General features: G+C 46.7%; 2 protein-coding genes across 4 annotated transcripts in view; one reads left to right on the forward strand and one right to left on the reverse strand.

Moving 5' to 3' along the window:
• Window positions 1–20,013, forward strand: part of Sppl3 (signal peptide peptidase 3) — an 87,267-nt gene extending 67,254 nt beyond the window's left edge. Inside the window, exons 4-11 of one of the 2 annotated variants that reach the window (NM_029012.2) lie at window positions 3,444–3,563; window positions 4,648–4,726; window positions 6,076–6,188; window positions 9,513–9,619; window positions 10,046–10,209; window positions 16,274–16,473; window positions 17,069–17,178; window positions 18,349–20,013. In NM_029012.2, the coding sequence (NP_083288.2) occupies window positions 3,444–3,563; window positions 4,648–4,726; window positions 6,076–6,188; window positions 9,513–9,619; window positions 10,046–10,209; window positions 16,274–16,473; window positions 17,069–17,178; window positions 18,349–18,420 (965 nt within the window). In that variant the 3' untranslated portion in view covers window positions 18,421–20,013. The remainder of the gene's footprint in view (window positions 1–3,443; window positions 3,564–4,647; window positions 4,727–6,075; window positions 6,189–9,512; window positions 9,620–10,045; window positions 10,210–16,273; window positions 16,474–17,068; window positions 17,179–18,348) is intronic. The other variant, XM_017321123.2, reaches the window with a different exon arrangement.
• Window positions 20,014–24,144: 4,131 nt separating this feature from the next.
• The window catches only part of Rpl37rt (ribosomal protein L37, retrotransposed), a 7,347-nt gene continuing 4,294 nt past the window's right edge, over window positions 24,145–27,197 (reverse strand). For both annotated transcript variants that reach the window (NM_001271590.1, NM_001271591.1), the window contains exon 2: window positions 24,145–24,751. In NM_001271590.1, coding sequence (NP_001258519.1) covers window positions 24,451–24,744 — 294 coding nt within the window. In that variant the 5' untranslated portion in view covers window positions 24,745–24,751 and the 3' untranslated portion in view covers window positions 24,145–24,450. The remainder of the gene's footprint in view (window positions 24,752–27,197) is intronic.

Below are 27,197 nucleotides of genomic sequence, written 5' to 3' on the forward strand. Positions count from 1 at the left end.
TATAGGGGTAAGGAGTTAGGTCATGCTTGTGAGTTAGAGGCCAGCCTGGACTATAGCAGGCTGAGTTCCAAAGCAAGCAAAAAAAAATTAAAATGATGCTATTGTATATAGGTTTAGATTCCACAGTGCCTTTTTCTTAGGTTAATGTGTAAGGCTGTGTAAGCCTTTGTGATTATGATTGTTATGTTTAAAAGTCTTGTTTTGTTTAAGTTTGGTTTTAAATCATTGAAGCTTGTTCAGAATATCTAATTGGCTAGCCCCTCCCTTGTAGAACCATTGTCTCTGGCGCCCAGAAGTGCATCGGCAGCAACTCAAGAGCTCCACTTGCCCACTGATGTCTTCTCTTGCTTTAAAATTACTGATTTGAGAAGAGAAACTGTATTTTAATATCCTCATTGTTCCTTGTATTCATTTGCTTTGTAGTCAACATGCTAAGATAAAGCAAGTTTATTATAAATACATCTTATAGACTTGCTAATATAATCTTTGTTCTAACAGGTATCTTAATTTTTGTGTTCATGTTTTGGTTTGAGTAGACAGGATTTTGTGTAGGTCAGGATGACCTCAAAGTCACCATATATCAAGTGTTCCCTTGTTCTGATACACTTGTCTCAACTCACTTGGGTCATAGATAGGCAGGACATGTAGATCTCTTACACATGCCACCCGCCAATAAGAATGCTTATAGCCTATGAGCTGAGTCAGAAAATAGGAGGCGGGACATCCGGCAGGAATAGAGAGAATTCTGGGAAATAGTCTGAAACAGGTGAGATTTTCCCAGAAGGCTGGACATACAGAGACAAGGAGATGGACACAAGGAGACAAGGCAAGAGAACCAGCCATGTCGCTGAACCCAGGTTAGGACAGAAGGGTAATAGATTAAGAGTGAGTTGAAGAACAAACCGAAGCTTATGTATGGCCTAAGCATTTATTAATAAATAGTCTCAGAGTGGTGATTGCTGGGAATTAACCACACCCATAGACAAGCTGACTTTATCTGTAGACTATAGCATGCTTTTACAGGAGAAGAAAGAATGTGGACATGGTTTAGGTTTTTAAAAGGGGTTTTGTTCTTACTTAAAATCATTTATTTTCAAAACTATTGTTTTCTTTTGTGAAATCTGTGAGCTCCAGAAGAGTTGAGAACTCTTTGGGGAAGGGATTTCCTACAGCTTTGTCCTCTAGGTGCTCACAGTAGGGCTCCTCTGTTCCTGCAGCGCAGAGCAGAGCTTCCTGAGTCAGGCCTTTTTGTCACCTTCTTCAGTCAGTTTCCCCAGCATGGCTCTAACAGTCCTAAGTAAATTACTACACCCTTCCACCTCACTGCTAAGAAGCAATTTTGGATTAAAAAAACATTTAATGTTGTATTACCCCTAAGGTCCTAAATACCTCTTGGGATAGGCAAATTTAAATTCCTATGAGAAGAGCCTTTTTGTTTTCATTTTTATTTTAAAACAGTCTCACTATATAGCTTAATATAGCTTAGAATGTTCTTGAGCCATAATCTTTATAGGCTTTTGCCTCTGTGCCTGTTTCTGTGTGTTTGTTCTTTTAAAATGTATGTTACTTTCTTCTTGCTCAATGTGCATGTGTGTGGATATGGGAGTCTCCTTCCTTCCACCACACAGCTCCAGGACATCAGGCTTGGCATAAGTGCCTTTGCCAAACAATAAGCTCTGCTGCCAGTCCCCAAGCCTAGTTTTAAGGTCAGCAGAGGGGTGTGTGTGTGTGTGTGTGAGTGTAAGATTTATTAACTTTAAAGATTATGTGTATATTGTAGGGTATGGGCACAAGAGTGTGAGTGCTCACAAAGGCCACAAGAGTGCATCAGATCCCCTGGAGCTACAGATACACAGGCAGTTGTGACCTGCCTGGTGTGGTTACTGTGAACTGAACTCAGGTCCTTTGTAAGAACAGTGTGTGAAATCTTAACCACTGTCAGCTCTCCCCAGTGTTAACAATAGCTTTAAATGTCCCCTTGTCATTTTCCACCCTTGATGCCTAAGTTCCATCTCGAAAGGGTCATTTACTTGCAGCCTTAACACAGATTTCTACTTTAAATATTCGTTATAATCGCTTGTGAGGCAATTTTCATATGACATCTCAGCAGGATTAATTAGGTCTATGGCATACAGAACACAGGGTGGGGTGCGGGGTCCCTCATTCAGCCACCACCAGATTCTGATACTCCCTTCTCTGCAGTTACTCTGCTCACAGGTCTCAGCTCCTGGTGCAAAATTAACATTTCTGTGTAGAATTTTAGCTAGACCTAACCCCTAGAGATTTAATTATCTAAGTAGTATAATGTTTAAGACGATCTCTTCAGAACTGGCAGGGTGGCTCAGCTGGTAATGGCGTGGGCTCCTGAGCCTGGGAACCCACATGGGAGAAGGCTACAACCCCACACGCTGTCCTCTGACCTCCACCCACATACAGACACAGAGAATAAATAATAAGTAAGTAAATAAGTAACTGTAATTCCAATTAATGAAAACCTCTCTCAGTGATTCCTGTGGGCAGCTAAGAATTAAGAGAGAACACTGAGCTGTGTCCTGCTCTGTCCCAGGACTTTTTAATCTCCTTCTGATACCTTAAAATTTCAAAGTCAAACCACCACCACCACCACCACCACCACCACCACTCCCTCCCAAGAAGCTGGGCAATGTCAGTAGGATCCATGCCTTTAATCTCTGCCCTCAGGAGGCAGGGGCTGGAGAGGGCAAACAGGTGGGTGTCTGTGCGTTTGGTCACTGTCAGACTGAAGGCACCGAGGACAGCAAGAGCTTAGCCTCTCTTGTTGAAAGCCTTAGGGCCTGGAAGCCACATATAAATCCCAGGAACCCCCTAAGTTCCATAAGTTACTGTAAAATGCACAGGCACGTTCCTTGAAGGACAAGGATGGCCACTGTAGAACATGGAGTCTGGATAAAGACTGAGGTCATGGCAGGCCTAGAAACTGAGGTCCAATTTCAGTTCACCAAGCAGCTGGGAGGATGGCTCGGCAGTTAAGAGCACTGGCTTTTCTTCCAACGTTTGATTCTCAGCACCCGCATGCACAGCAGCTAACAGCTGTTGGTAAGTTTAGGTCTAGGGGATCTGGAGCCGTCTTTTGACTTTCTGTGGGTACTGTGTGCACACACACCTGCATGTGGGCAGTACTCCATACATAGCAAATAAAGAAGACAGTTTAAAAATGCACTTCAGTGCTTAAACCCTCTGGGGTAAAGTGAATTCCCTTCTGGCCACATATTGAGTTATTTCTCTGATGACCTGTTACCTCAGGCTGTGAGAACGTATATGACCTCTGATCTCTTAGGTGACATCAGTGCATCATGTCGTGCTTAGCCTGTGCAGTAGTCTATGAAGGCGGCGGCGGGGGGTGGGGGTGGGTGTTATGTTGCCATTATGAAGTAAGGGTTAATGTGTCCTGTTTTCCTCTTCAGGCATCCAGACCATTGATTCCACCCAAGCACTGTTCCTCCCGATTGGAGCGTCTGTCTCTCTCCTCGTCATGTTCTTCTTCTTTGATTCAGTTCAAGTCGTTTTCACAATATGTACAGCAGGTAATTTAGCTGCAAGTTTACTAAAAGGAATCAAAATTGTAATGTATGTGCCATGCCATGTGAGTTCTTTATCTGTTGCCAGAGTCTTCAAGAAAGCCAGGGATTGGAAAACTCAGGAACTTTAGTGATGCCAAGTAGTTGTGACTTGTTTCTGGCAGACAACTCACAGGTCTTGTTAGTCACAGTGGCTGTTAGCATCCTCTACTAATGCGTCTGCAGATAGAAATATTGAAAGCCGGGCTGTGGTGGCGCACGCCTTTAATCCCAGCACTTGGAAGGCAGAGGCAGACGGATTTCCGAGTTTGAGGCCACCCTGGTCTAAAGAGTGAGTTCCAGGACAGCCAGGGCTACACAGAGAAACCCTGTCTCAAAAAAGAACAAAACAAAACAAAAAGGGAGAAATATTGACAGCTAATCACAGCTGCCAGCTTTGCAGTATTTCCAGGCTAGGCAAGGATGGACATACAGGGACAATATTATCCAAAGATAGGTGACTTTAAGAGCGTGTCTTCTGCCTGCTGTGAGTTCCTTCTTCCTGAGTTACAGGAGAATAAGAACAGCATTCCCGGGCTGGTGAGATGGCTCAGTGAGTAAGAGCACCCGACTGCTCTTCGGAAGGTCCAGAGTTCAAATCCCAGCAACCACATGGTGGCTCAAAACCATCCGCAACAAGATCTGACTCCCTCTTCTGGAGTGTCTGAAGACAGCTACAGTGTACTTACATATATTAATAAATAAATCTTAAAAAAAAAAAAAAAAAAGAACAGCATTCCCTGTCCCCATCTATGGCACACTAGGTGCTAGGTTTTTGTTTTTGTCTTTAATGTAGCTATCCATGCACTATTGAAAGACCTCTCCTGGGCACACAGCTCAGTGCTACGTACGTATGTACATACATTCATACATACGGCCCCTGGGTCCCAGCTTGAGCACGAGCAGACAAATAGGGGAAAAAGATCATTTAGGTAACTTTTCTACTTGCTAAGAAAAATATATTAGAAAACCATCTTCTATGAGTTATGCCATTTTTTTCCTGTAATGGGTAAAGGAAAAAAAATTAATGAAACATATTTTCTTTTCCTAGTTCTTGCAACAATAGCTTTTGCTTTTCTTCTTCTCCCGATGTGCCAGTATTTAACAAGGCCCTGCTCACCTCAGAACAAGTGAGTACTCGGATCTTTCCCTCTAGGGTATCAGTAAAGGGTGTTGGCCAGAGACTGGGGAGTGACGTTCATATGTCCTTTTTAAAGTTGGAGATAGAATCTCCCTTCCCTCCTGTGGCACAGGAAATGCAGACACCCTCACATGTGGGATCACTGTCACCTGCTGTCGTCTGCTCCCTGTCAGCTAGAGTAGGAAGGAAGTGGGGAGAGCAGAACAGTGCTTGCGTTCAAGACTCCGTGGGTCTCTGGTGGCCTGCAGGTACTGCTGCCTTGGCTCACTGCATTGTTGACATCTTCCCCCAGGAGCCATTGCTCCACAGACATGGATGGAGGTGGCCTTGGATAATAATCATTTGTGGCATCTGGTTTTTCAAAAATTAGTGACGGCCAAGTACATTTCCCCATCTTACACATATTATCTCATCATTGCTAAATGAATGGAATCTGTTCCTTTCTTGATTTTATTTTTCTCTTAAGAATAAGATTTGCCGGGCTGGTGAGATGGCTCAGTGGGTAAGAGCACCCGACTGCTCTTCCAGAGTTCAAATCCCAGCAACCACATGGTGGCTCACAACCATCCGTAACGAGATCTGATGCCCTCTTCTGGAGTGTCTGAAGACAGCTACAGTGTACTTACATATAATGAATAAATAAATCTTTAAAAAAAAAAAATAAGATTTGCCTTATATTTAACTCCCAGAGACTGATTCTTTTACATTATACTTTTAGACAGCAATGTTGATAACTTAGTATTAAAAAAAAAATAGTCAGGCTGGAGGAGAGATGGCTCAGTGGTTAAGAACACCGACTGCTCTTCCGAAGGTCCTGAGTTCAAACCCCAGCAACCACATGGTGCCTCACAACCATACTTAATGAGATCTGATGCCCTCTTCTGGTGCATTTGAAGACAGCTACAGTGTACTTAGATATAATAATAAATAAATCTTTAAAAATATAATAGTCTTAGTGCAGTGGTTCAGTGGGCAAAAGTGCTTGTCTACTTAATCCTCTTTGCCTGAGCTCAATTCTTGGACTACCCAGTAGAAGGACAGACTGACTTTACAATGCTCTCACCTGACCTCCACTCATACCCCCCCCCCCCCCACACACACACACAGTGATAGTAATGATAAAATGTAAATTAAGAAGATGAACTGCATTCCCATGTGGGAGCTAAAGGATAATCCCTGAGTATTTCATAGATGACGCCAACGAGGCTTGGGTCTCCTAGGATCCTGGGTCTTAGGTATCGCCCTGCTCTGACCCAGCCAGTGTGAACACTGATCACGGGGTCACTCAGCCACTGAGTGCCGCTCAGTGCCCCTCAGTCCAGCCAATGTCTTTTCCAGGATTTCCTTCGGTTGCTGTGGGCGTTTCACTGCTGCCGAGCTGCTGTCGTTCTCCCTGTCTGTCATGCTCGTCCTCATCTGGGTTCTCACTGGCCACTGGCTTCTCATGGATGGTGAGTGATGACGTACATAGGCTGTGGCTGAACCTCGTGTGGTTTTATAGCTCACGGCCTCAACTGTGGGACCAGTGCAGATATGTAAATTTCAAAAACAGTTGTGAACAGCAAAAGTTAGTTCAGAATCAAACACACAGTGAAACCACAGCTTTGGCGAGGTGCACGGGTACTGCAGCACCATGTGCCTTCACTGAAAGCCTCGTTCTGAAGACACAGCATGCCCTGACTCAAAGACCTCTGCTCATACTGATGCATATGTATGCTATAGTTGCACTGTTTGTACTTCAACTCCACATCTTCTCTCTCAGAGAAACACAGTGGTGTAATAGAACTCGGTGGCGCTTCATATTCTGCTGCCATTTTTCAGCATGCAAATATTGAATTAGCATAGCTCGGGTTGGGTTGGGTTGGGTTGGGTTGGGTTGGGTTGGGTTGGGTTGGGTGGGGTGGGGTGGGGTGGGGTGGGGTGGGGTAGGGTACAATTGCTATTTAAAGCAGACATAGTGACACATGTGTGTGTTTGTTCCAAAACAAAGTTTCTCTATGTAGGCTGGCTATCCTGGAACCCATTCTGTAGACCATGCTGACACAAGCTTTTTAGGTCCAGCATTGCAGTAGCAGGAGGACCTCTGTGAGTTCAAGGTCAACCTGATCTATGAAGCAAATTACAGGCACCAGGGCACCAGGGCCACACAGTGAAACCCTCTCAAAGAAAAAAAAAAGATAATTAAAAAAAATTGCTGTTTTGAGTTGCTGGCCTAGTTTTTAATTTAAAAAAAAATACAACAAAACAATGGAATAAATTTTGGCTTCAAATTAGGATAGAATACTTAAGTTTCCAAAATAGTCATAAGCATACTTCTGACATTTGGTATTGTATACATATGGAAAGCCGCATTCTTGGCAGTGACAGCTATCATCTCTGTGGAATAGTGAAGGTTTTTCCTAGACAGCATCATTCAGCCAAGACTAGTTCATGTAAAAATGTCTAGCATAGTATTAGTATCCAGATTTTTTTTTGTCTCCAGTAGTAAAATTATGTCTTTTAAGTTTATAATTACCACTGAATGTTTGCTTCGCATACCAATTCTATATGCCTATAATGATTGAGCAGAAGGAAGCTGAGCTGCCAGCAAAGGAGGTGCAAGCCTGCTGTGGACAGTTCTCACAGACTCAGCTAGGCCTTCCCGCCCCTGTGCCCAATGCTACACCAGCGCAGTTTCTCCGTGGCCCTGGGATGTGCCCGTGAGCTTTCCTAAGGCAGGCAGCCATAACTACTCACGAGTTCTTCCTTAGAAGACTGCTCTGTAGCCAGTTTATCACTCATTCATAGTTATTGCCCCCATTTTTGCTTAAGACAAGTTTTCAGGTAGCTATTTCTTTATATAAGTGGAAATAAATATTACAAATATAATAGCTAAAAACAGATACTTGGGTAGAATTGGCTCAGTGGGTAGGAACACTTCCTGCTCTTGGCAGAGGATCTGAGTTCAGTTCTCGGCACTTCTGTCAGGAAGCTCTCAACGGCCTGTAACTGCAGCTCTGAAGGTTCCCACCCCTTCTGGTTCTGCAGGCATCTGCAGAACTCATGGTTTTGTTTTGCTTTGCTTTGTTTTGTTTTTTTTGAGACAGGGTTTCTCTGTATAGCCCTGGCTGTCCTGGAACTCACTTTGTAGACCAGGCTGGCCTCGAACTCAGAAATCCGCCTGCCTCTGCCGCCCAAGTGCTGGGATTAAAGGCGAGCGCCACCACGCCCAGCAGAACCCATGTATTGAATGATACGTTGTGGTGTGCTTCTTCTTTATAGTCATAGCATATGCCACTATCATCGTAGAAAGAAACATCTGAAATAGCTCTAGAGCATTCTGAAGTACGTGTGTCATTTAACTGTTTCTGGGTCCTTACATTGTCTTTTTAAACACCTAAAATAAACATGCTAGGTCTACTCCTTGGGATAGATGTGGCATCACTCTGATCCACCTAGGCAAGTGCACTTGCTGTGTCACGGCATACATGATTTTCTAAAGATAAATTTCCAGGCATGACGCCTCTCCCTAGTAAAGGTTTTCTATATTTACTGTGTGTGTTCCAAACAGGGTTTCTCTGTGTAGAGCCCTGGCTGTCCTGGAACTTGCTCTGTAGGCCAGGCTGGCCTTCAGTTCAGAGATCCGCCTGCTTCTGCCTCTGAGCACTGGGATTAAAGGTGTGCACCTCACCACTTGGCTAATTATATTTTATATCTATAGTTATCTCTCCTTTTAGAATGAGTACCGACACAAGCTAAGATTCACTGAATGTGGTAATGTGGCTCAAGGAGTAAAGAAGATTAACCCAAGTTCAGTCCTGGGGACCACATTAGCCAAAGAGAACTGACTCCCACGAGTTGTCCTTTAACCTAAACATATGCCCTAAGAAATAAATGTAATAAAAGAATTGTAAAATCACTATACATGCTTAAAACCCTGAAGCATCATACACACTTAAAACTCTGCACAGTTAAAATGAAAGAATGTATATCCTAGGGCTGGAGAGATGGCTCAGCAGTTAAGAGCACTGACTGCTCTTCTGAAGGTCCTGAGTTCAATTCCCAGCAACCACATGGTGGCTCACAACCATCTGTAATGGGATCCGATGCCCTCTTCTGGTGTGTCTGAAGACAGCAACAGTGTACTCATATACATAAAATAAATACATCTTAAAAAAAAAAAAGAAAGAAAGAAAAGGAAAGGAAGAAAGAAAGAAATTGGCCTTAGAGGACATGTGTATAAATTAGGTCAGAGAACTGGGAGGCGGATCGAAGGAAGATTGTTGGCAAATACGTAAGATTAAAATGTTGTAGATATTACATTGATGGACTGATAGGGAAAATATAATAGAGAAAACAGTGAATTGTTGGAATGGTGTCTGAATGAAGGGAGAAGACTCAGGAATAAGTTAGCTTTTTTTAAGACAAAGCCTCACTCTATAGACCATGCTGGCCTTGAACTCAGAGATCTGCCTGCCTCTGCCCTCCTGAGTGCTAGGCTTAATGTGTGCACCACTCTTGCCAGCTAAATTGGCTTTTTAATAGGGTAATATCCTCTGACCGGAGGAATAGAGTGTCAAGACAGGAGTGCAGAGGATGACAGACCCCGGGTGCAGACCTGCAGGCAGTCCAGCCTTGTATGGCAGAATGCTGTGACCTACCTCACACCCTAGCAGGTCCTGGTGGATGGGCTGCCCAGTAGAAACAGTTGTCAGAGCATCTGGGCTGGCCAGTCAAGAGCTTATGGAAAGAGACCTCCATCCACACGCTGATCCCATTCTTCCTGTACACTCTAGCTCTGGCCATGGGTCTCTGTGTTGCCATGATCGCCTTCGTCCGCCTGCCAAGCCTCAAGGTTTCCTGCCTGCTTCTCTCAGGGCTTCTCATCTACGATGTCTTCTGGGTGAGTGTGAACTTCCTGTTCTCTTCTGAATTTAGTTGAAGTGGATGTTGCTCAAAGCTGTCTGAGTCCCCAAAGCCTGGCATGCCGACAGTCTGAGGTGATTGATTCCCTCTGGTGTGGGGCGCAGGTCTTAGTCATGTATGGGCATCCTGGCACTGTTTGTTGGTGGCCACTTGATACAGCAGGCAATGTCCGTGACGGGTGAACAGGCAGCGTGCTGGCGAGGGCTCTTGCATAGGAGTGAGCTCTCCTGGATTCCACTGGTCAGGGAGTGGCTGTGACTGTGGAAAAAGACTGCAGGCTGCAGGCTCCAAAAACATGAAGTCAGAGTCTGATGCTTTAGGGTTGAGCCGTTAGGGCAGAGATGTCTACTGGCTACTGTGGGTGGCTGGCAGCTCCTGGTACAGCATCTCTTTATCCCGGCAGGTGTTCTTCTCAGCCTACATCTTCAACAGTAATGTCATGGTGAAAGTGGCCACACAGCCAGCTGACAATCCCCTCGACGTTCTGTCCAGGAAGCTCCACCTGGGACCCAATGTGGGGCGTGATGTTCCTCGCCTGTCTTTGCCTGGAAAATTGGTCTTCCCAAGGTAGGACTGGCCTGGGGTCCCCTTTCTACATCATGGAATACACTGCCTTCTTGTGTGGATCGTCTTTCACCAGCTTCCTTGCACTACACTGGGAAGGGCCATCATCTGCATACCTGTGTAGGTGGAGAATTTAACGTTAGCATGTAGTGTTGTGAATTCGTCACGTGCGCTTGCCCTGGCATTTCTGTTTTTTTGAGTTTTGTTGTTGTTTTTACTTTTTCCCTTCGTAGGGTCTCAAGGTATTAACTCTGGTGAGCCAGTAACTCAGGGATCTGGCAGCTGAGTGCTGAGGGTTAAGCTGAGGTCCACCACACCGTGCCTCTGTTGTCTCCAAAGGGACTACTCTGACTGGTGGCATAGAATCACACTGCTTTTTTATTATTATATTTCCTAAAGATGATGACTTTCTTCAAGTGTTTATTAGTCATTTATACCTCTGAGGACTCTGTTCAATTTAGTTCCTATTGGTTACTTTGTTTCAAGTTTTGAGTTCTTTAAATATTGTAGTTATTAGTCCCTGGTAACATAAATACAAGCTGTCTTTCTTCACTTTTGTTTGCTTCATTTGGTTGTAGCCCTAATGCAATCCTGTGTGTCAGTTCTCGGTATTACCTATGCTGTTGAAGCCATTACCAAAAATCTTGCCTGTCTGTGGCTAGAGATGCATTTCTACCCTTACCAGTTTTAAAGTTTCTGGTCTCAGGGTTTTGTTTTTTATTTTTTAAAATACATTTTAATTTGTGTGAGTGCTTTTCTGCATGCATCTCCATGGACCACATGTTTGCCTGGTGCCCTTGGAACCAGAAGAGGGCAGCAGATCCCCTGGAACTGGACAGATGATTGTGAGCTGGCCTGTGGGTGCTATAAACTAATCCTGGGTCCTCTACAAGAGCAGCCAGCGCTCGTAACCACTCAGCGATCTGGCCCTTTAATTCATTTTGAGCTGGTTTTATGACAGATAAGAGATTAGATTGTCTTAGTTGTTAGTAAGGTTTTTATTGCTGTGAAGAGACACTGTGACCATGCAGCTCGTAAGGGAAAGCATTTTACTGGGGCTGGCTTTCAGTTCAGCAGTTCAGTCCATTGTCACCTTGGCAGGAAGCCAGGTGGCACATAGGTAGGTAGACTTGATGCCCCCAGTGGTAACTTCCTTCACCAAGGCCACACCTTCTAATAGTGTCATTCTCTATGAGCAAGCATTCAAATGCATGCGTCTGTGGGAGCCTATTCCCACTCCCATGGCATCCACTTTCATTGTAATTTACAGGAATATCCAGCTTTCCCAGACATGGTGTAGAAAAAGTGTCTTCAGTGCATGTGTTGTATATGGGGCGGTTGGGGATATAACGTAACAGAGCTTTCATAGCCTGATTCCATCACTAGCACCATAAAAAGAAGAGAGGACTGAGAGTGCATTCTGCAGTCTATCTGTTCCATTGGCTGTGTGCTGAGACTCTGACACAGTTTGAAATGAGGTAATGCCTGTCCTTCCTGGTGGTGCTTAGACCTGCTTTGGCTGTGCAGGACCTTTGGTAATTACTGTCTTTTCTGTTTCTGCTAAGAATGTTACTGGAGGGGCTGGTCAGATGGCTCAGAGGTTAAGAGCACTGACTGCTCTTCCGAAGGTCCTGAGTTCAAATCCCAGCAACCACATGGTGGCTCACAACCATCTGTAATGAGATCTGATGCCCTCTTCTGGAGTGTCTGAAGACAGCTACAATAAATAAATAAATCTTTAAAAAAAAAAAAAAAGAATGTTACTGGAATTCTGATGATGGTCATTATATCTGCGAGCCACAGTGCTAACTCATGAGTAGGTCTGTGCATTTTGTAGTGACTTCAAGTAGATGTCTCCTCACCTCTCTGCTCGAGTTCCCAGGGCTTCACTCCCCTGGCACTTTGGGAGTGGGAGGAGAGCATCATGACTAGGGTTTTCTTCTCAGAGGAATCATTGTTGGTCTATAGAAAACCATCACTGGCCAGGCCAGCCTGCTCTACATGGTGAGATGGGGGTTTTTGTTTTGGTTTTTCCCTTCCCTTATGGCTTTAAGAATTTAAACACCATATCCAAAAAAAAAAAAAAGTAAGGAGCACATAGCTTGAGTTGAGCCTTCTCAGAGTGAGTGAGCCTGGCTGTGGGCGTGGTCTTTAGTGTGCTGTTGACTTCAGTTGCAAGAATTTTTATTGACAAGTCTTCTGCCTGCAGCACCAGGGAAGATGGGAGTCCTTACCTGGACTTTGCCTGGTAGCAAAGTTAACCCTGGCTCAGTGTAGTGAGTTTGCTAGTGTCTTTTCCTGTCTGTGTGGAGTAGTTTGACCATGCAGATCGTCTCAGGTCTGCAGGAATGTGTCTGCACAGTCGTGGGTTTTCCCTTAGTGCTGACATCATTGCTCACTCTAGATCTGTTGGAGTTATCACAGCCTTGATTTCATTTCAGCTGATTGTATATATCTAGGGATTTATCCATTTCACCTTGATCTTCCAATTTGGGGAACATAAAATTTCAAAGAATCCATTGATTGTAAAACCCCTGCTGCTTCAGTCTGACTCACCCCCCCACACACCCCACCCCACCCCACCCCACCCGCTGATTTCCTTTACTTGTGCTGAGAGGCTTTGATGGCTTAAGTTTAGTGATGTTTTAAATGGAAATAGTAAAAGTTGTAAAGGTAACATTAGAGCTGTGTCTGTTGTGTCCAGAGAGCTCTGAAATGTTGTAGTTTTTATTTCTTCATTGACCACTGTTACTCAAGACTGTATTGTTCAGTGTTTGTGTAGTGTGTTACCTTCTTGTCCAAGTAACAAAAATCCCCACAGAAGCACCTATAAGAGGCTTATATCCTGTTCATGATTTAAGGGGATACGGTCCATCCCAGCAAGGGAGGTATGTGTGATGACTGGGCCTTGACTCTAGTGGTGGAAACTTGAGACACGGCTTGCTCTGAGCATCAGGAAACAGGGTCTTTCCGTACACCGCCACCATCGCCCCAGGGGGACCCCTCCCTCCCTGTAGGCCTCACCTCCTAATGCCTTCAAAATTTGGAAAACAGAGCCACCAGCTGGGGGCCAAATATTTATACACACAAGCCTATGGGGCATTTCTTACTCAAACCAAGACACACAGGCTCTGTAGTTCTTACTCTCTCATCTCTGCTTCTGTTCCCACAACCTGATAAAGTGCATGACGTTATCTCAGGGATCTTTAAGACTTCCTTTATCACCTGAAATGTGATGTGGTTGAATTTTCTTAAAACTTCACAGACTGCTGAGATGAATGTGTATTCTGTAGCTGTTGGGATATTCTGTGCACATGTACTTTTTTAGTCTACATCACCTAAATTTAGCTGGGTTTTGCACATCTTTAATCCCAGTACTGGGGAGGCAGAGACAGGCAGATTTCTTGAGTATAGCCAGGGCTATACAGAGAAACCCTGTCTCAAAAAATGTCGTCTACGTTTACTTAGATCTGTGGTTCTCAGCCCCTTGTGGGCATGACACTTTCACAGGGGTCATAAGACCATCAGAAAACACCAATTATGTTGTGGTTTTTAACAGTAGCAAAATTACTGTTATGAAGTAGCAATAAAAATAATCTTTTTGGTTGAGGGTCACCAAAACAGGAACTGTTTTGAAGTGTCACAGCATTAAGAAGGTTGAGAACACCTGCTTTAGAGTCTCCCAGTTTGTTCCAGTAGAGAGAAGTCTCTAGTGTGCTGGAAAATGAGGAAACAGAGTCCTGGGCTAGGTGGTGAGAACCAAGCTCAACACTTTGATGTCCCACTCGCCCTGGGATGTGGGGCTGCAGAAATCTAGTGCTCTGTTGGAATATGGGTTATCCTCACCAGAGCAGCAGGACTGCCATCCACTGTGTCCCTACCTCAACTCAGCCTGTCTAACCAGACTCCAGACCTACCTCATACAGCAGTCCCCAGACTGGGGTGTGGCCATTCCTAGTCAAGCCTTCAGAGCAACTACTTCTCACCTAGAACCACCTCTAGTTCTGAGCCCTTGGAGACACAAGAGGGGCAGGGATGTCTGTTCCTGCTGCTGCCCTATCATACTCAAGCAGGCACTGGGATGCCAGGCCCAGCACTTAAGGCTTGAGAGCGCCTTGTTTTCACCAGACCACTTGCTGCATGGGAGGTGGAACGAGGTTCCCACTGTCACTGCTTGTGCCTTCCAGCTGTGCTGGCATCGGTCTGATCTGAGCTGTGATGCTGCTCCTTATCGCTCTGACTCTTCCTGGTGAGCATCAGAGAGACATTATGTAAGCTGCTAGCTCACCGTCCACAGGTGTGCCGAGCCACCGCAGTGTGGCTGCAGCTTCTGATTTGTACACTTGGCTGAAATGAACAGAATCTGGTTTGGTTGTTTTTCCTCTGAGACAGTTGTAAAAATATTTTCATGGTAACAATCTCAGTGAAGTAATTTTAGCAAAGCCAGTGTGCTCTTCAGTCTAATGTAGAAGAAACACAGAGCGACAGAGTTGACACTGTAAAGGATTTCCTAGAAGAGTTGCTAAGGAGACATTAGGTCACAAGTGGGGTTTAGCCAAAGCAATGTTACCTCCCAAATACTAGAAGGTAAGTAGTGTGAACGAGGCCTGCTAGAGAGAATTTAGGATGCTGGGATGTAAATGTCTGTTCAGGATTCATCCTATTAGACTCCACTCCCATAACCAAGGAGACATCCTGACTTAGAACCAGCAGCTAGGGCCAGTCCTAGAACACAAGATATACCTTCAAGGAGCAACATCCGTCTAGTCCCCGTGAGCAGGGTGACTCTCTCTGGGTGACAACTGTTGAGAAAATACCTGTGTGCTTAAAGTATGTGATATCTCTTCTGTGTGGAACCCCCCCCCCCCATTTGCCTAAGTGGCCAGACTGGCTGTCTCCTGTCTGTATAATTTGTTCAGAGTGTACCTTACCTTAGGCCCAGGCACAAGAGAGACTGAAGAGTGAGAGCGTGCGTGGACTGAACAAGTCTTCCCTTTGTGTATTTAGTGACATCCGCCACAGTCTGCCTCGGGCTATTTTAGTATTTCAGTAAAGAGCTTTCTTCTTGTTTTCCCCAAGTGTGGGGAGTGAGTTTGCACTGGGGAAGTAGATTTCTTCAACATGGTGATATGTGTCACAGAGGTGACAATGTGTGGATTGCTTGGCAAACACTGAGTGCTCCCACCTTGGAGATTCTGGGATCTTTTCACATTGAAAAGCTCATGTTGAGCCTACCATAGTGGCTCGTGCCAATAATGCCAGGATTCAGGAGGCTAAGGAAGAGTCTTAACTTTGAGACCATCCTTGGCCCCATAGCAAGATCCTATCTCAAAACAACAAACAAAAAGCAAATGGGGGCAGGGTGGGGGTGGTATCATGGTGGCACACGCCTTTATTCCTGGGATTTGGGAGACAGAAGCAAGTAGCTTTTTATAGGTTCAAGTGGCCTGGTCTGTATAGTTAGTTTCAGGCCAGCCAGGGCTACAGTGAGACCCTGTCTTAAACCAAAAGAAACAAAGGAGTCCTTTCATTGTAAAATGATTTTTATGTAAGGGGAATCAGTGGATTAATACAGCAGCTATATTTCTTTACCTTTGCTAGTCCATAATGTGTTTATCAGCATTTATTGACAAGGCAGAGAATAAATGGTAAGAATTGTTTACACAAAGTTGAGACAGGAGATCCTTGCCCTAAGCACTACAATGCTGTGTCCAGATTGAAACCAGATACGAGAGCAGAGAAATCAGCATTTAACAAACACAAAAATAACCTTTGCACAAAGACACTATGCCTGTATTTTATGTCTTTTTTTTAAAGATTTATTATATGTAAGTACACTGTTGCTGTCCTCAGATACTCCAGAAGAGTGCATCAGATTTCGTTATGGATGGTTGTGAGCCACCATGTGGTTGCTAGGATTCGAACTCCGGACCTTCGGAAGAGCAGTCAGTGCTCTTAACCACTGAGCCATCTCACCAGCCCCGCATTTTATGTCTTTAAACACCTTCAGACAGAAGGCAGAGATGGTATACTGCAAGTACCCTTAACGTGTGCCCTTGTGTTTCAGCTCCACTGGCAGTCACTTCTCTATGCTGGGCATCGGGGACATTGTGATGCCCGGCCTCCTGTTATGCTTTGTTCTTCGCTATGACAACTACAAGAAACAAGCCAGTGGTGACTCGTGTGGGGCCCCTGGCCCAGCCAATATCTCTGGGCGCATGCAGAAGGTCTCCTACTTCCACTGCACCCTCATCGGGTACTTTGTAGGTAAGAAAGGCCAGCAGGAAAGCAGCTGGGCCATCACTTTCCTCCAGCACTCACCATCAGTTCATGTCTTCCAGCTGCCAACCAGAAAAGCAGTGACTGCCTGCTGTTTAGATAGCCAGAAGGAATCCTGAGGGGCTCAGTGCCTATATCTGGAATGTGCAGAGCATGGCCAGCACACGTGGGAGGCTGAGGGTCTAGCCACTGGATAAGCTATCCTTTGTTTGCTGCCTCCATGGCTCCAATGCATACATCACCTGTGTCCTCAGACTTTTCCATACTAATGATTCTCCAGCCAATCCACAAACAGGAAGTCACAGTTGGACTAGGGCAGACACAGACATACAGTGCACGCACACACCACACACACAGGAAGTATGAGATAGCAGCTTGCCTTCACTAACTAACCTACATACACGACACGCGAGTTCCTGCCAGTCTGCCACCCAGTGAGGGTCAGCAAGTGCTGTCACCCCAACATGCAGGAAAGGAGGGAGGCTAAGAGGCAGGATGCGGGCTTTCAGAGCCCCCTCACTGGTCTCTTGATTCCTTGATAGTTTATCTGTGTCAGAGCCACTCATGGATTCCTCTCTCCTAGGTCTGCTCACTGCGACTGTGGCGTCTCGCATCCACCGAGCTGCCCAGCCAGCTCTCCTCTACTTGGTGCCATTTACCCTATTGCCACTCCTCACCATGGCCTACCTAAAGGTGAGAGCTCGGCTGCGAGGGGAAGCACTGACTTGTGACGGGAAGGGCTCCTAGTTACACTGTTGTGGTCGTCCTCAGACCACTGAGGGATTAGGAGAAGCCAAGGGGGGTGTGTGCTGTGCTTGGATCACAGCAGTGCCCTAGGGCCAAGCCCACTCAGGGCTGGGGCAGGAGAATTTTGAGTTCAGGGCCAGTGTGGGCAACTTAGGAAGCTCCTGTGTAGAAGCAGAAACCTAAAGAACTGGCGCTGAAGCTTGTGAGGCCCTGGGTTCAGTCTCCACCTCCCAGATGCCAGACAAAAGACAGGCCCTGGTGCTGCCTGATGGCTCTTTAATACCATTTGTTTGGAATGAACTAAGAAGTGCTTAATATCGGGGCTGCAAATACAGCCCAGTGGTTCAAGCCCTTGCTATTGTTGGTTCACAGTACCCGTGTGGTATTAACTCCAGTTCCTGGGGACCCAGCACTGCCTTTAGACTTCCATGGGCACCGAGCACATGCATGGTATACATACGTGCTTGTAGGCAGGCAAAATACTCATACATTGAAATCTAAATATATACTATTAAGGCAGTATATGACTGCTGTCCCACAACTCATTATTTTTCTTATTGATTTTTGTTCTTTTTGAAACACGGTTTCACAGTGTGATTAATGTAGCCCTGGTTAGCTGGAAGCAGCTCTATGGACCAGATTGGTGCTCTCAGGGACACCCACTGCCTCTGCCTCCCCAGTGTGTGTCCACTGTACACATCCTTGAAGTTTGTGTGTACCTGTGTCAGCCCACAGAGGGACTTCTTGTTTGCCAGGGTTTTTTGGTTTTTTTTCCTCAGACAGGGTTTCTCTGTGTAACCCTGGCTGTCCTGGAACTCACTCTGTAGACCAGGCTGGCCTGAACTCAGAAATCCCCTTGCCTCTGCCTCCCCAGTGCTGGGATTACAGGCGTGTGCCACCACTGCCCCGTGCCAGGTTTTTTACAAACAGAGCAGGCCAGAAAGAACTTCCCTCAGGCCTCAGGGCAGGTGTAGAGGGGCCCCACAGACAGGCCAGGGCATCTGCAGTGAGCAAGGCTGATGCGCTGGCATCCTGATAGGAAGGAAGGAAAGGAGGACGGAAAGACTACTGCCTCTTGTTTGACCCTGGACCTCTACTGTGTCCCTCCTGTCCCAGGGTGACTTACGGAGGATGTGGTCTGAGCCCTTCCACTCCAAGTCCAGCAGCTCCCGGTTCCTGGAAGTATGATGACGCGGGAGAGGTGACCAGAGCGCTGTCCTCACCTTCCTCTCTCACCGCGCGGTTTTGTTCCCTCTACAAGCTGGCCTGACTCAGGCATGCCTGCTCACGGAACTGCAGTGTGACTGGAGTGTGTGTCTGAGGGGAGCGTTTGCAGAGGGCACTGGAGCCCTGCACAGCCCTTCTCTTCTCCGCTCTGGGAGAGTGGACCCTTCCAGAAGGGGCAGGCCGGCCCTTCGCCCGGTGCTCCTCCTTCCTCGTGTTTTTATGGATCTGCACCAGACTGTTAACTTGTGGGGAGATGGCGAAGTTGACTTATTTAAAAACTACAAACAGCAAGTTGTTGTTCTAGAACTTTGAACACTAAATGGAAGAAAATCCATTAGCAGACCGAAGTCTCTTCAGTGAACCCTCCGAAACTCTGGGACCAGTTTCCTCTGGGGGCTCCATACAGAGACCCAGGGCAGAACTTCTGCCCTATTTTTTTTCTTTTTTCTTTTGGATTTATTAAATATTTTCTGTGGTGTGAAGTGACTTATTACATCCACAGACATTGAATGACTTCTTACAACATACACATAAGAATTTGTTGTAATGACTGTGTCCAGCCGTGTTGGCAGTGAGCAGGACGCGGTTGGTTTATACATACGTACATATATATATATATATACACACACGTGCACATAGATATCTGTGAGTAAACAGCGACTAAGCCTGCTAAGGTCACGCCATGCAGCTGCCGGGGGCTTGCTGTCATGGGAGCATGTAGAACAGTTTACCTGGCTTCCTCGCACACGCTGCTGTCTCCCTTGAGAGTCGCGTGCGGTTGTAAGCTGTGGATGCGCTGAACTGATAGACTTGTGGGCTGTGGGGACTCCTCCTTTTGATCAGTGTAGCAAATTAGGGATGAAAAGTTTGAACTTTTTGACCCTTTTCTTTTTACAGGCTTTTCCCTCGCAGTTTTTAGTAACCGCCTCTTGAACCAGTGCATGTATTATAGCAGCCGGTGTCTTTGTGCTTTCTGATCATAGTTATGTACTACCTGTAAATACATTTTTCTATTTTATATTTTTTTGTATTTTTTTTGACATTTCGTTTCATTGGTGCGCTGTATTTTCCATGCCCTCAGTCCCTTAGAAAAGACAAAACAGAAAAAAGCAACGCAACTCTGTCCTTGCTGTGATGATCACAGCCTCAGTTTACCTGTGGTGACAGCAGGCTGTGGGGACAAATGTCAGTTGCCTCTGCAAATGGAGCTGAAGTCCAGGAGCTGGAGACAGAGCAGGCTGCTGCTGTGACTTCAAAACCTGGCCCCGCGCTGTTGCTGTCCGTGGGCTGCACAGAGCCTGGCATCACCATCACCTCACACTTGGTTAGCTGCTGCCTGGGTGCGAGGCGGCAGGCCCTAGAGTCTGTTCCTTCCCGGGGCCGCTGGCATCGTGGCCTGCCTGTCCCTATTCCTGCAGACATTGTGCAGAGTGCACAGCCCATCGTGTCCATGGAGCAGCGTGCCACCAAGTTGTTGGTTCCTCTGTCGTCTTCAGACTCTGTTGAGGGGTTTGAAGGGTTGGTTTTGTCTCTAATAAATGACTCCTTTTTCTAGCTTTGGTCCTGACTTCACTTCTGGTGGTTGGTGCAGAGCTGAGCTCCCGTTAGCCTCTCCCTGCCAGCCACTGTTGGGCTACTCTGTCCCCAGAGCTGTCACTTGCAGCTCTGGCTCTGTCGTGTCTTGGACTCATGGTGTAGAGGCTCCTGCAGAGCTCTAGCTGCATGCGGCACTGGCAGAGACTGGAAATGAGCTAGCTCCTCGATCAGTGCTGAGGGGAGCCTCTTCCTCAGCCCCAGGGATGCTGTGTCCAGGAACAGGTCCACAGAGCTGCAGGGATGCTGAGAGGGGAGGTGGGGAGGGGAGAGCAGCGCTCAGCCTCAGGGATGCTGGGGAGGCGGGGGTGACTCCAAGGGCTAGGTGTGCTTGGAAGTTGTCATTTCAGTTCTGAGCAAAGTTAGTCTGAGTTTGTGGGAGAGAAATCCTGCACAGCACTTGGACTCGAGCTCAGGCCACTGCCCGTCCTCAGAGCCCTTGAAGCACCCCCAGCAGCCTCAGCTCGGGCCAGAATGTGCTCAAGTTCTGGAGGCCATCAGAGGCACCTTCTGGTCACTCAGTGGAAGGTTTTGCTGTTTTCTCACAAGTCCATTAGGGCAGTCTTCAAACAAACCGTGTGCTGGTATCTCACCTGTTCATGGCTGAGCTGATAATGACCATTTCAGCCCCAAGTGTGCTGTGTTCCATTCAGACTGCCATGATGGGGGGCATCCTCTGAACAAAATGGCCACGTATCACCCTGTGTGGGACAGCGGGCTGCTAGCTGAAGTTCCTCTACAGCAGGCCAGCACAGGCATCCACTACCCAGGTGAGTTACTGAACCCACAAAAAATGGTGGTGGGGAAGGGAATGTGGCCAGTATATGTGTTCAGAATAGAGCCTTGTGAGTCTGTGGAGTGCTCTGCTTATAAGCTCACCAGGCCCAGTGTGGCAACGTGTGGCAGCACTGCTGTTTGTCAGATCGATCTGGGAGTTAATAGGGAGTTTCCATTCTTCTCTGTGTGCGGGGGTGTTTGTGTGTCTTAAGGGTACCACGTGCATGTCAAATCCTCTGGAACTGGAGTCAGAGATGATTGTGAACTATCATGTAGGTGCCAGGAACCAAGTCTGGGTCCCCTGGAAGTGCCCCTTTAAAAAAAAAAAGTTTTTTTTTTCCCTCCATGTATATATTCACAATAAATCTGTGTGCCTAGTGTCCATGGAGGTCATCCGGTTCCCCTGGAACTGGAACTAGGGGTGCTTTCTAGTTGTCATGTAGGTGCTAAAATTCAAACCCGGATCCTACGCAAGAACAACTGCTCTCAACCAGTGAGCCCTCGCCAGCCTCTTGAAGGAGTTTTGAGTGTTCATGAAATATGAACAAACGGCCTTTGGCCCCGCTTCCCATGGGAGCCAGCAGCGTGCACCTCCCCCTTTCCCCTGGCAGGCTCGAGGCTCAGCACCTCACCATGACTGTGTCTGGCACACTGGTGGTACCCCTGGAAGCCTCAGCCTCAGAGCAGGAGAGTAAAGCAGTCAGCTGTCATCGACAGACAACAGCTACACAAGCTAGCTGCCACAGGAGAGTGGGAACACAGGAACTGCCTGGGTTTGTGTTCAGACTCCCATTTCCTTCCCCCTCTCATTCCCCACCCCAGCCTCTGAGAATCCAAGATCCTTTCTGCCCTAGCAGAACGTTTAGTGCTGTGGTACTTAGGTTGACAGGCCCTGGCTGTTTGTGCAAACTCAAGTTGAACTCTTGTAGTCCAGTCGGAAGTTACCCTGAACACTGGATATGGCAGCCAACACTATACACAGGTCACACAGTGCAATAGAGGAGGACCCCTGGCTCACACCTGTTCCTCTGTCTCACTGTAAGGGCCAAAGAACAGGTGTAACATATAAATGGCCACAAAGAAAACGACACTGCTGCAGCTTGTGACACCTCGACCTTTAACCACAGCAGGGCTCAGAAGTCTTAGGGTCATTCCCCTGCCAAGAGGTTGTGACAGTCCTGAGCGTGTGTGGCACTTCGAGCTGGTTGCACCTTGTGCTATTACTGCTTTAGGTATTTGAATCATAGCTGTGGAGCCTACGTAAAGAAGTGCCTTTAATCTCAGCGCTTGGGAGGCGGAGGCAGAGGCAGGCGGATTTCTGAGGTTGAGGCTAGCCTGGTCTACAGAGTGAGTTCCAGGACAGCCAGAGCTATACAGAGAAACCCTGTCTCTGAAGAAAAAAAAAAATAGAAAAAACTATAGCGTTGAAGCTTGGAACAAACACGGTGGCCTTTAAGCCGAAGCAGATCTACAAGGCCAGCCTGGTCTCCATGAAAAGCTTCATGCCAGCAAAGGCAACATAATTAGACCCTGTCCTAAAAGTGAGTGACTGTGAGTGTGTGTACACAGTGCATGTAGGAAACAGTTTGGAAGGAAGTGTGAGAAGGTTGGTGCACTTTAGACAAAAAGATCATTTTAGGCCAGCCTGAGCTGCAGACTGAGACTGTCTCAAAACAAAAACAGTAAGGTCTGGTCTGGTCCTGCCCAATCGGCCACTTCCCTTTTCAGTAGACCCTGTGAAGCCCAGTCCTGGTCACAGCAGCAGAGGCGTTGTGCATTCCAGTCCATGAGCCTCAGCTTTCCTGAGTCCCTCATGGAGACCAAGAGAAGACAGGAGGAGGCTGGTGGACAGTGCCAACCAGTGCACAGGGGCTCTGCGCCCGTAAGAAATGAAGGAAGTGGGTGTCCACAGGGCAGAGCAGGATGGTTGCCCGCCAGCAGACCAAGCTGTGGGTGCCAGTCCCTCTGCCCATGTGGAAAACTAAGGGTGGCTCAGGACCACACGGCTAGAGAGTGGGCCTGGAGCTAGGTCTGCCCTGAGACCCTCAGGACAAAGGGTGGGAGGGAGGAGGTTATGATCAAGCTGGACAACTCCCAGAGTCCTTTGTAGTTGTTGTACACAGAGCACCAGCCATACCACCAGGGTCACAACTGGTGACTGGATGAATAACTGAGTCAGGGCCTGTGTCCTCCGCCTTCATACAGCCTGCCCATCACCACATTATAAAGCCCTCTACCCACCAAGCTATGGAGAAGTCTTTAAACATTCCCACCTCGGTCATCACAACTCCAGCTCCAGGGGATGCCACGCCTCTGGCCTTGCACCTGCGTGCACACACGTACACACACCACAAAGCTTAATCTCTAGTTCTGGTGGGATGGCTCAGCAGTTAAGAACACTGACTGTTCTTCCTGAGTTCAATTCCTAGCACCCACCTGGTTGCTCACGACCTTCTATAAAGAGATCAGATGCCCTCTAACATTCAAGTGTACATACAGACAGTGCACTCCTGTGTTTCAAAAATACATAAATACATTTTTTTAAATCTCTAAAACTGCTATATGGATAAACACATAGTGGTTTCCCAATCATGAGATTGCAGCCTTACATAAACCAGGAGTCCAAGGACCAAGGCAGCATGCCCCCAGCCAGCCAGGCTCCTAGCAGACCTGGGTGAGAATCTTGGACACAAAACGTGAGGATGTCCCAAGTCTTGACATAGGCAGGGGGAGCCCATCCTTACAACACCCCTGTAAAGTCCCAACCAAATAAAAGCCACCCCAGATTGACCGGTGGGGTTGGAGAGACCTGCCATTTGTCTCTGGAAAGACCCACTGTGATACATAGTTAAAACATCTTGTTTCTGGCTTCAATAACCAAGGGAGGCAGGGAGAGACTGCCCAGTGGTTAAGAATACTTGCTGTGGGCTGGAGAGATGGCTCAGTGGTTAAGAGCACTGACTGATCTTCTGAAGGTCCCAAGTCCAAATCCCAGGAACCACATGGTGGCTCACAACCATCTGTAATGAGATCTGATGCCCTCTTCTGGAGTGTCTGAAGACAGCTACAGTGTACTTACATACATTAAAAAAAAAAAAAGAATACTTGCTGCTCTTACAGAGGACCAAGTTCCCACATGACTGCTCACAAATGCCTGCTATCTCCAGGTCCAGTGGCTCCACTACTCTGTTTCCACAGACCCCGGAACACACACACATAAGGTAATCGGAGAAAGTAAACGTAACGAGTTCACAATGACTTTGGAACCTAAACTTAAAAGGGGGAAAATATCTTAGAAAGGAAGAGAAGACCAACCATAGTGCGCATGCCTTTAATCCTAGCACTCAGCAAGCGGAGGCAAGGGGATCTCTGTAAATTCAAGGCCAGCCTGGTCTACAGAGTGGGTTCCAGGACAGCCAGGGCTACACAGAGAAATCTTGTCTTGAAAAAGGACGGACCATCTCACACTTCTGGTATGCGAGTGCTGATCGAATCCCTACAATAGTCAGAGAATCAAGAGCCTAGAGAGAAACTGTTGAATGTTAACTGCTGGCCATCACAGAGGATTAATTTTTTTTTTTTTTGAAAGCAGAACATTTATTTTATGACTGATTGAAATCCTTAAGAAGAACTGGATGCTGCGACAGCTGCCCTCTTGGGTTTCGGTGTTGTTCCCTCACGGAATCCATGTCTGAATCTGCGGTAGACAATCTTTAGGTGCCTCATCCGACCAGTCCCGGTAGTGTTTCGTCTCTTAGCCTTGGCACTCCAGTTATACTTCCTCTTGCGCTTGGCAGGGTAGCCACACTTGCCACAAGTCGACTTCTGAAGGTGGTAGGCCTTGGAGCCACAGCGGCGGCACAGCGTGTGCGTCTTGTTGCGACGCTTACCAAAGGATGACGTTCCCTTCGTCATCTTGCTTCTACCGGCGAGGCCAAAGAGACCGGAAGAGAGGGAGGATTAATTTTAAGTCAAACCAAGTTAAATGTTAGTGTGTGTGTGCGCGCGCGTGCATCTCAGAGCACACATGGAGATCAGGGGATAACTTTTTTTTTAAGATTTATTTCATGTATGTGAGTACACTATAGCTGTCTTCTGACACACCAGAAGAGGGCATCAGATCCTGTTACAGATGGTTGTGAGCCACCATGTGGTTGCTGGGAATTGAACTCGAGTCCTCTGGAAGAGCAGTCCGTGCTCTTAACCACTAAGCCATCTCTCCAGTTCAGGGGATAACCTTCTCGAGTTTGTTCCTATCCACCCCTTGCTGAGGCATGGTCTCTGGCTTCTGTGTGTTAGCCTACCTGGCCCATGAGCTTCAGGAGCTCTGGCTCCGTGAGCTGGGGTAAGAAAAGGTGCATGTGGCCATATCTGGCTGTCCTGTGGGATGCAGGAATTGAACTTGAGTTAGCAGTGTTTTTACGCTCTGAGCCACCGCCCAGGCCTAAGTGCCCACATTTAAACAAGAATCCTTGGCAAAATTTCTGCAATGTGTTAGGATCAGAGCCTGAGATCAGTTTTCAAGTACAGTCTGTACAAAGTGAAGGGATTAGAACCATGGAGGCTCCTAGAAGATTGTCATTTTTAATTACTTATGTGTACATATGCATGTGTCTGTGCATGTACACCACTGTACATGAAGCTCAGAAGTGGGTGCTGTTTCTGAAACATATCTATCCGTTGCCCAGGCTGCCCTTCTGGACATAACTGATCCTCCTGTCTCCAACCCCAGAGTAGCTAGGACAGCATACAGAGGCCCTCATAAGGTAGAATCATTCAAGGCTTTTCTTTCTTACACATGGTATCACTTTGTAGCCCTGGCTGGCCTCAAACTCACAAAGATCCACATACCTCTGCCTCCAGAGTGTTGGGATTAAAGGTGTGCACCACCACCCCTGGCAACATTCAAGACTTTTAAAGCAGCTATCATAACTAAGTTAAAGGATTCTGTCAGAAGCCATCTGGGAAAAGCTATGGCAAGTGAGCGAGGTGTCTGGAGATGGCCCCACCATTTTGCATGGCTGCACTAGGAGAGGTGTAGGATTCTCATAGACTCCATCCCAGAATCGCTTCTCACTGCTGGTAGGCCATTCCTGACACTGTTACCCAGCCTAATGCTTCCTGGGCATCCGCCCACCCTACTGGTCAGTGAACGTGTACACTCATGATAATTTTATAAAACTCCTAAACTGATACAAATAACCTCAAGCCCTCTATAGAATAAAAGCTGCAGATAGAGATTTGTAAACCTGCACGTGTCAAGGGCCAACTGAACTAGAAAAGCGAAGCAGGCTTGGAGCAGATTACGATCAAGGAAAACATTCCTTCTAAGTCAGGAAGGAAGCCACTATTTGGTAACTGAAGGACATGAACTGGGATCGGGCAATGTATCATAGGTGCAAGGACAGAAAATAAATGATGGGCTGGTCTTATCTATACAAGATGTCAAAACTAATAATACACAAGGAAGATGATTTGTCTCTTGATAAAAACATGCTAACTTGTGCCATAAAATAAATAAATATATATATTACTTTAGGGCTGGAGAGATAGCTCAGTGGTTAAGATCACCAACTGCGAGCTGGGCGTAGTGACGCACGCCTTTAATCCCAGCACTTGGGAGGCAGAGGCAGGCGGATTTCTGAGTTCAAGGCCAGCCTGGTCTACAAAGTGAGTTCCAGGACAGCCAGGGCTATACAGAGAAACCCTGTCTCGAAAAAACCAAAAAAGAAAAAAAAAATCACCGACTGCTCTTCCAGAGGTCCTGAGTTCAATTCCCTGCAACCACATGGCGGCTCACAACCATCTGTAATAGGGTCTGATGCCCCCATTCTGGTGTGTCTGAAGAGAGTGACACTGTACTCACATACAAATAATAAAATTTAAAAATATTGCTTTAAACTTATAATGAACTTCTAGAGCTAAAGATGTGTAAACAATTCCATGGTAACTCCTTAAGTCACAACCATCTGTAAGTTCAGTGTCTTCTGACCTCTGTAGACACTGCATGCAAATCACACCCAGACAGGCTTTCAGGCAAAACACAATAAGCAAATCCAAGTTGGACAAGGCTGCACATGCATTTAATCCCAGCACTTGGGAGACAGAGGCAGACAGATCTCTGGGGCAGCCTAGTCTACAGAGTGAGTTTCAGGATAGCCAGGTCTACATAGAGAGATACTATCTTGAAAAAAAAACCAAAACTCCGGGGCCTAGCAAACACAGAAGTGGATGATCACAGTCAGCTATTGGATGGGTCACACAGCCCCCAATGGAGGAGCTAGAGAAATTACCCAAGGAGCTAATGGGACCTGCAACCCTATAGGTGGAACAACATTATGAACTAACCAGTACCCCGGAGCTCTTGT

The sequence above is a fragment of the Mus musculus genome, chromosome 5 (assembly GCF_000001635.26).
Source record: "Mus musculus strain C57BL/6J chromosome 5, GRCm38.p6 C57BL/6J".
In the NCBI taxonomy this organism is placed as follows: Eukaryota; Metazoa; Chordata; class Mammalia; order Rodentia; family Muridae; genus Mus; species Mus musculus.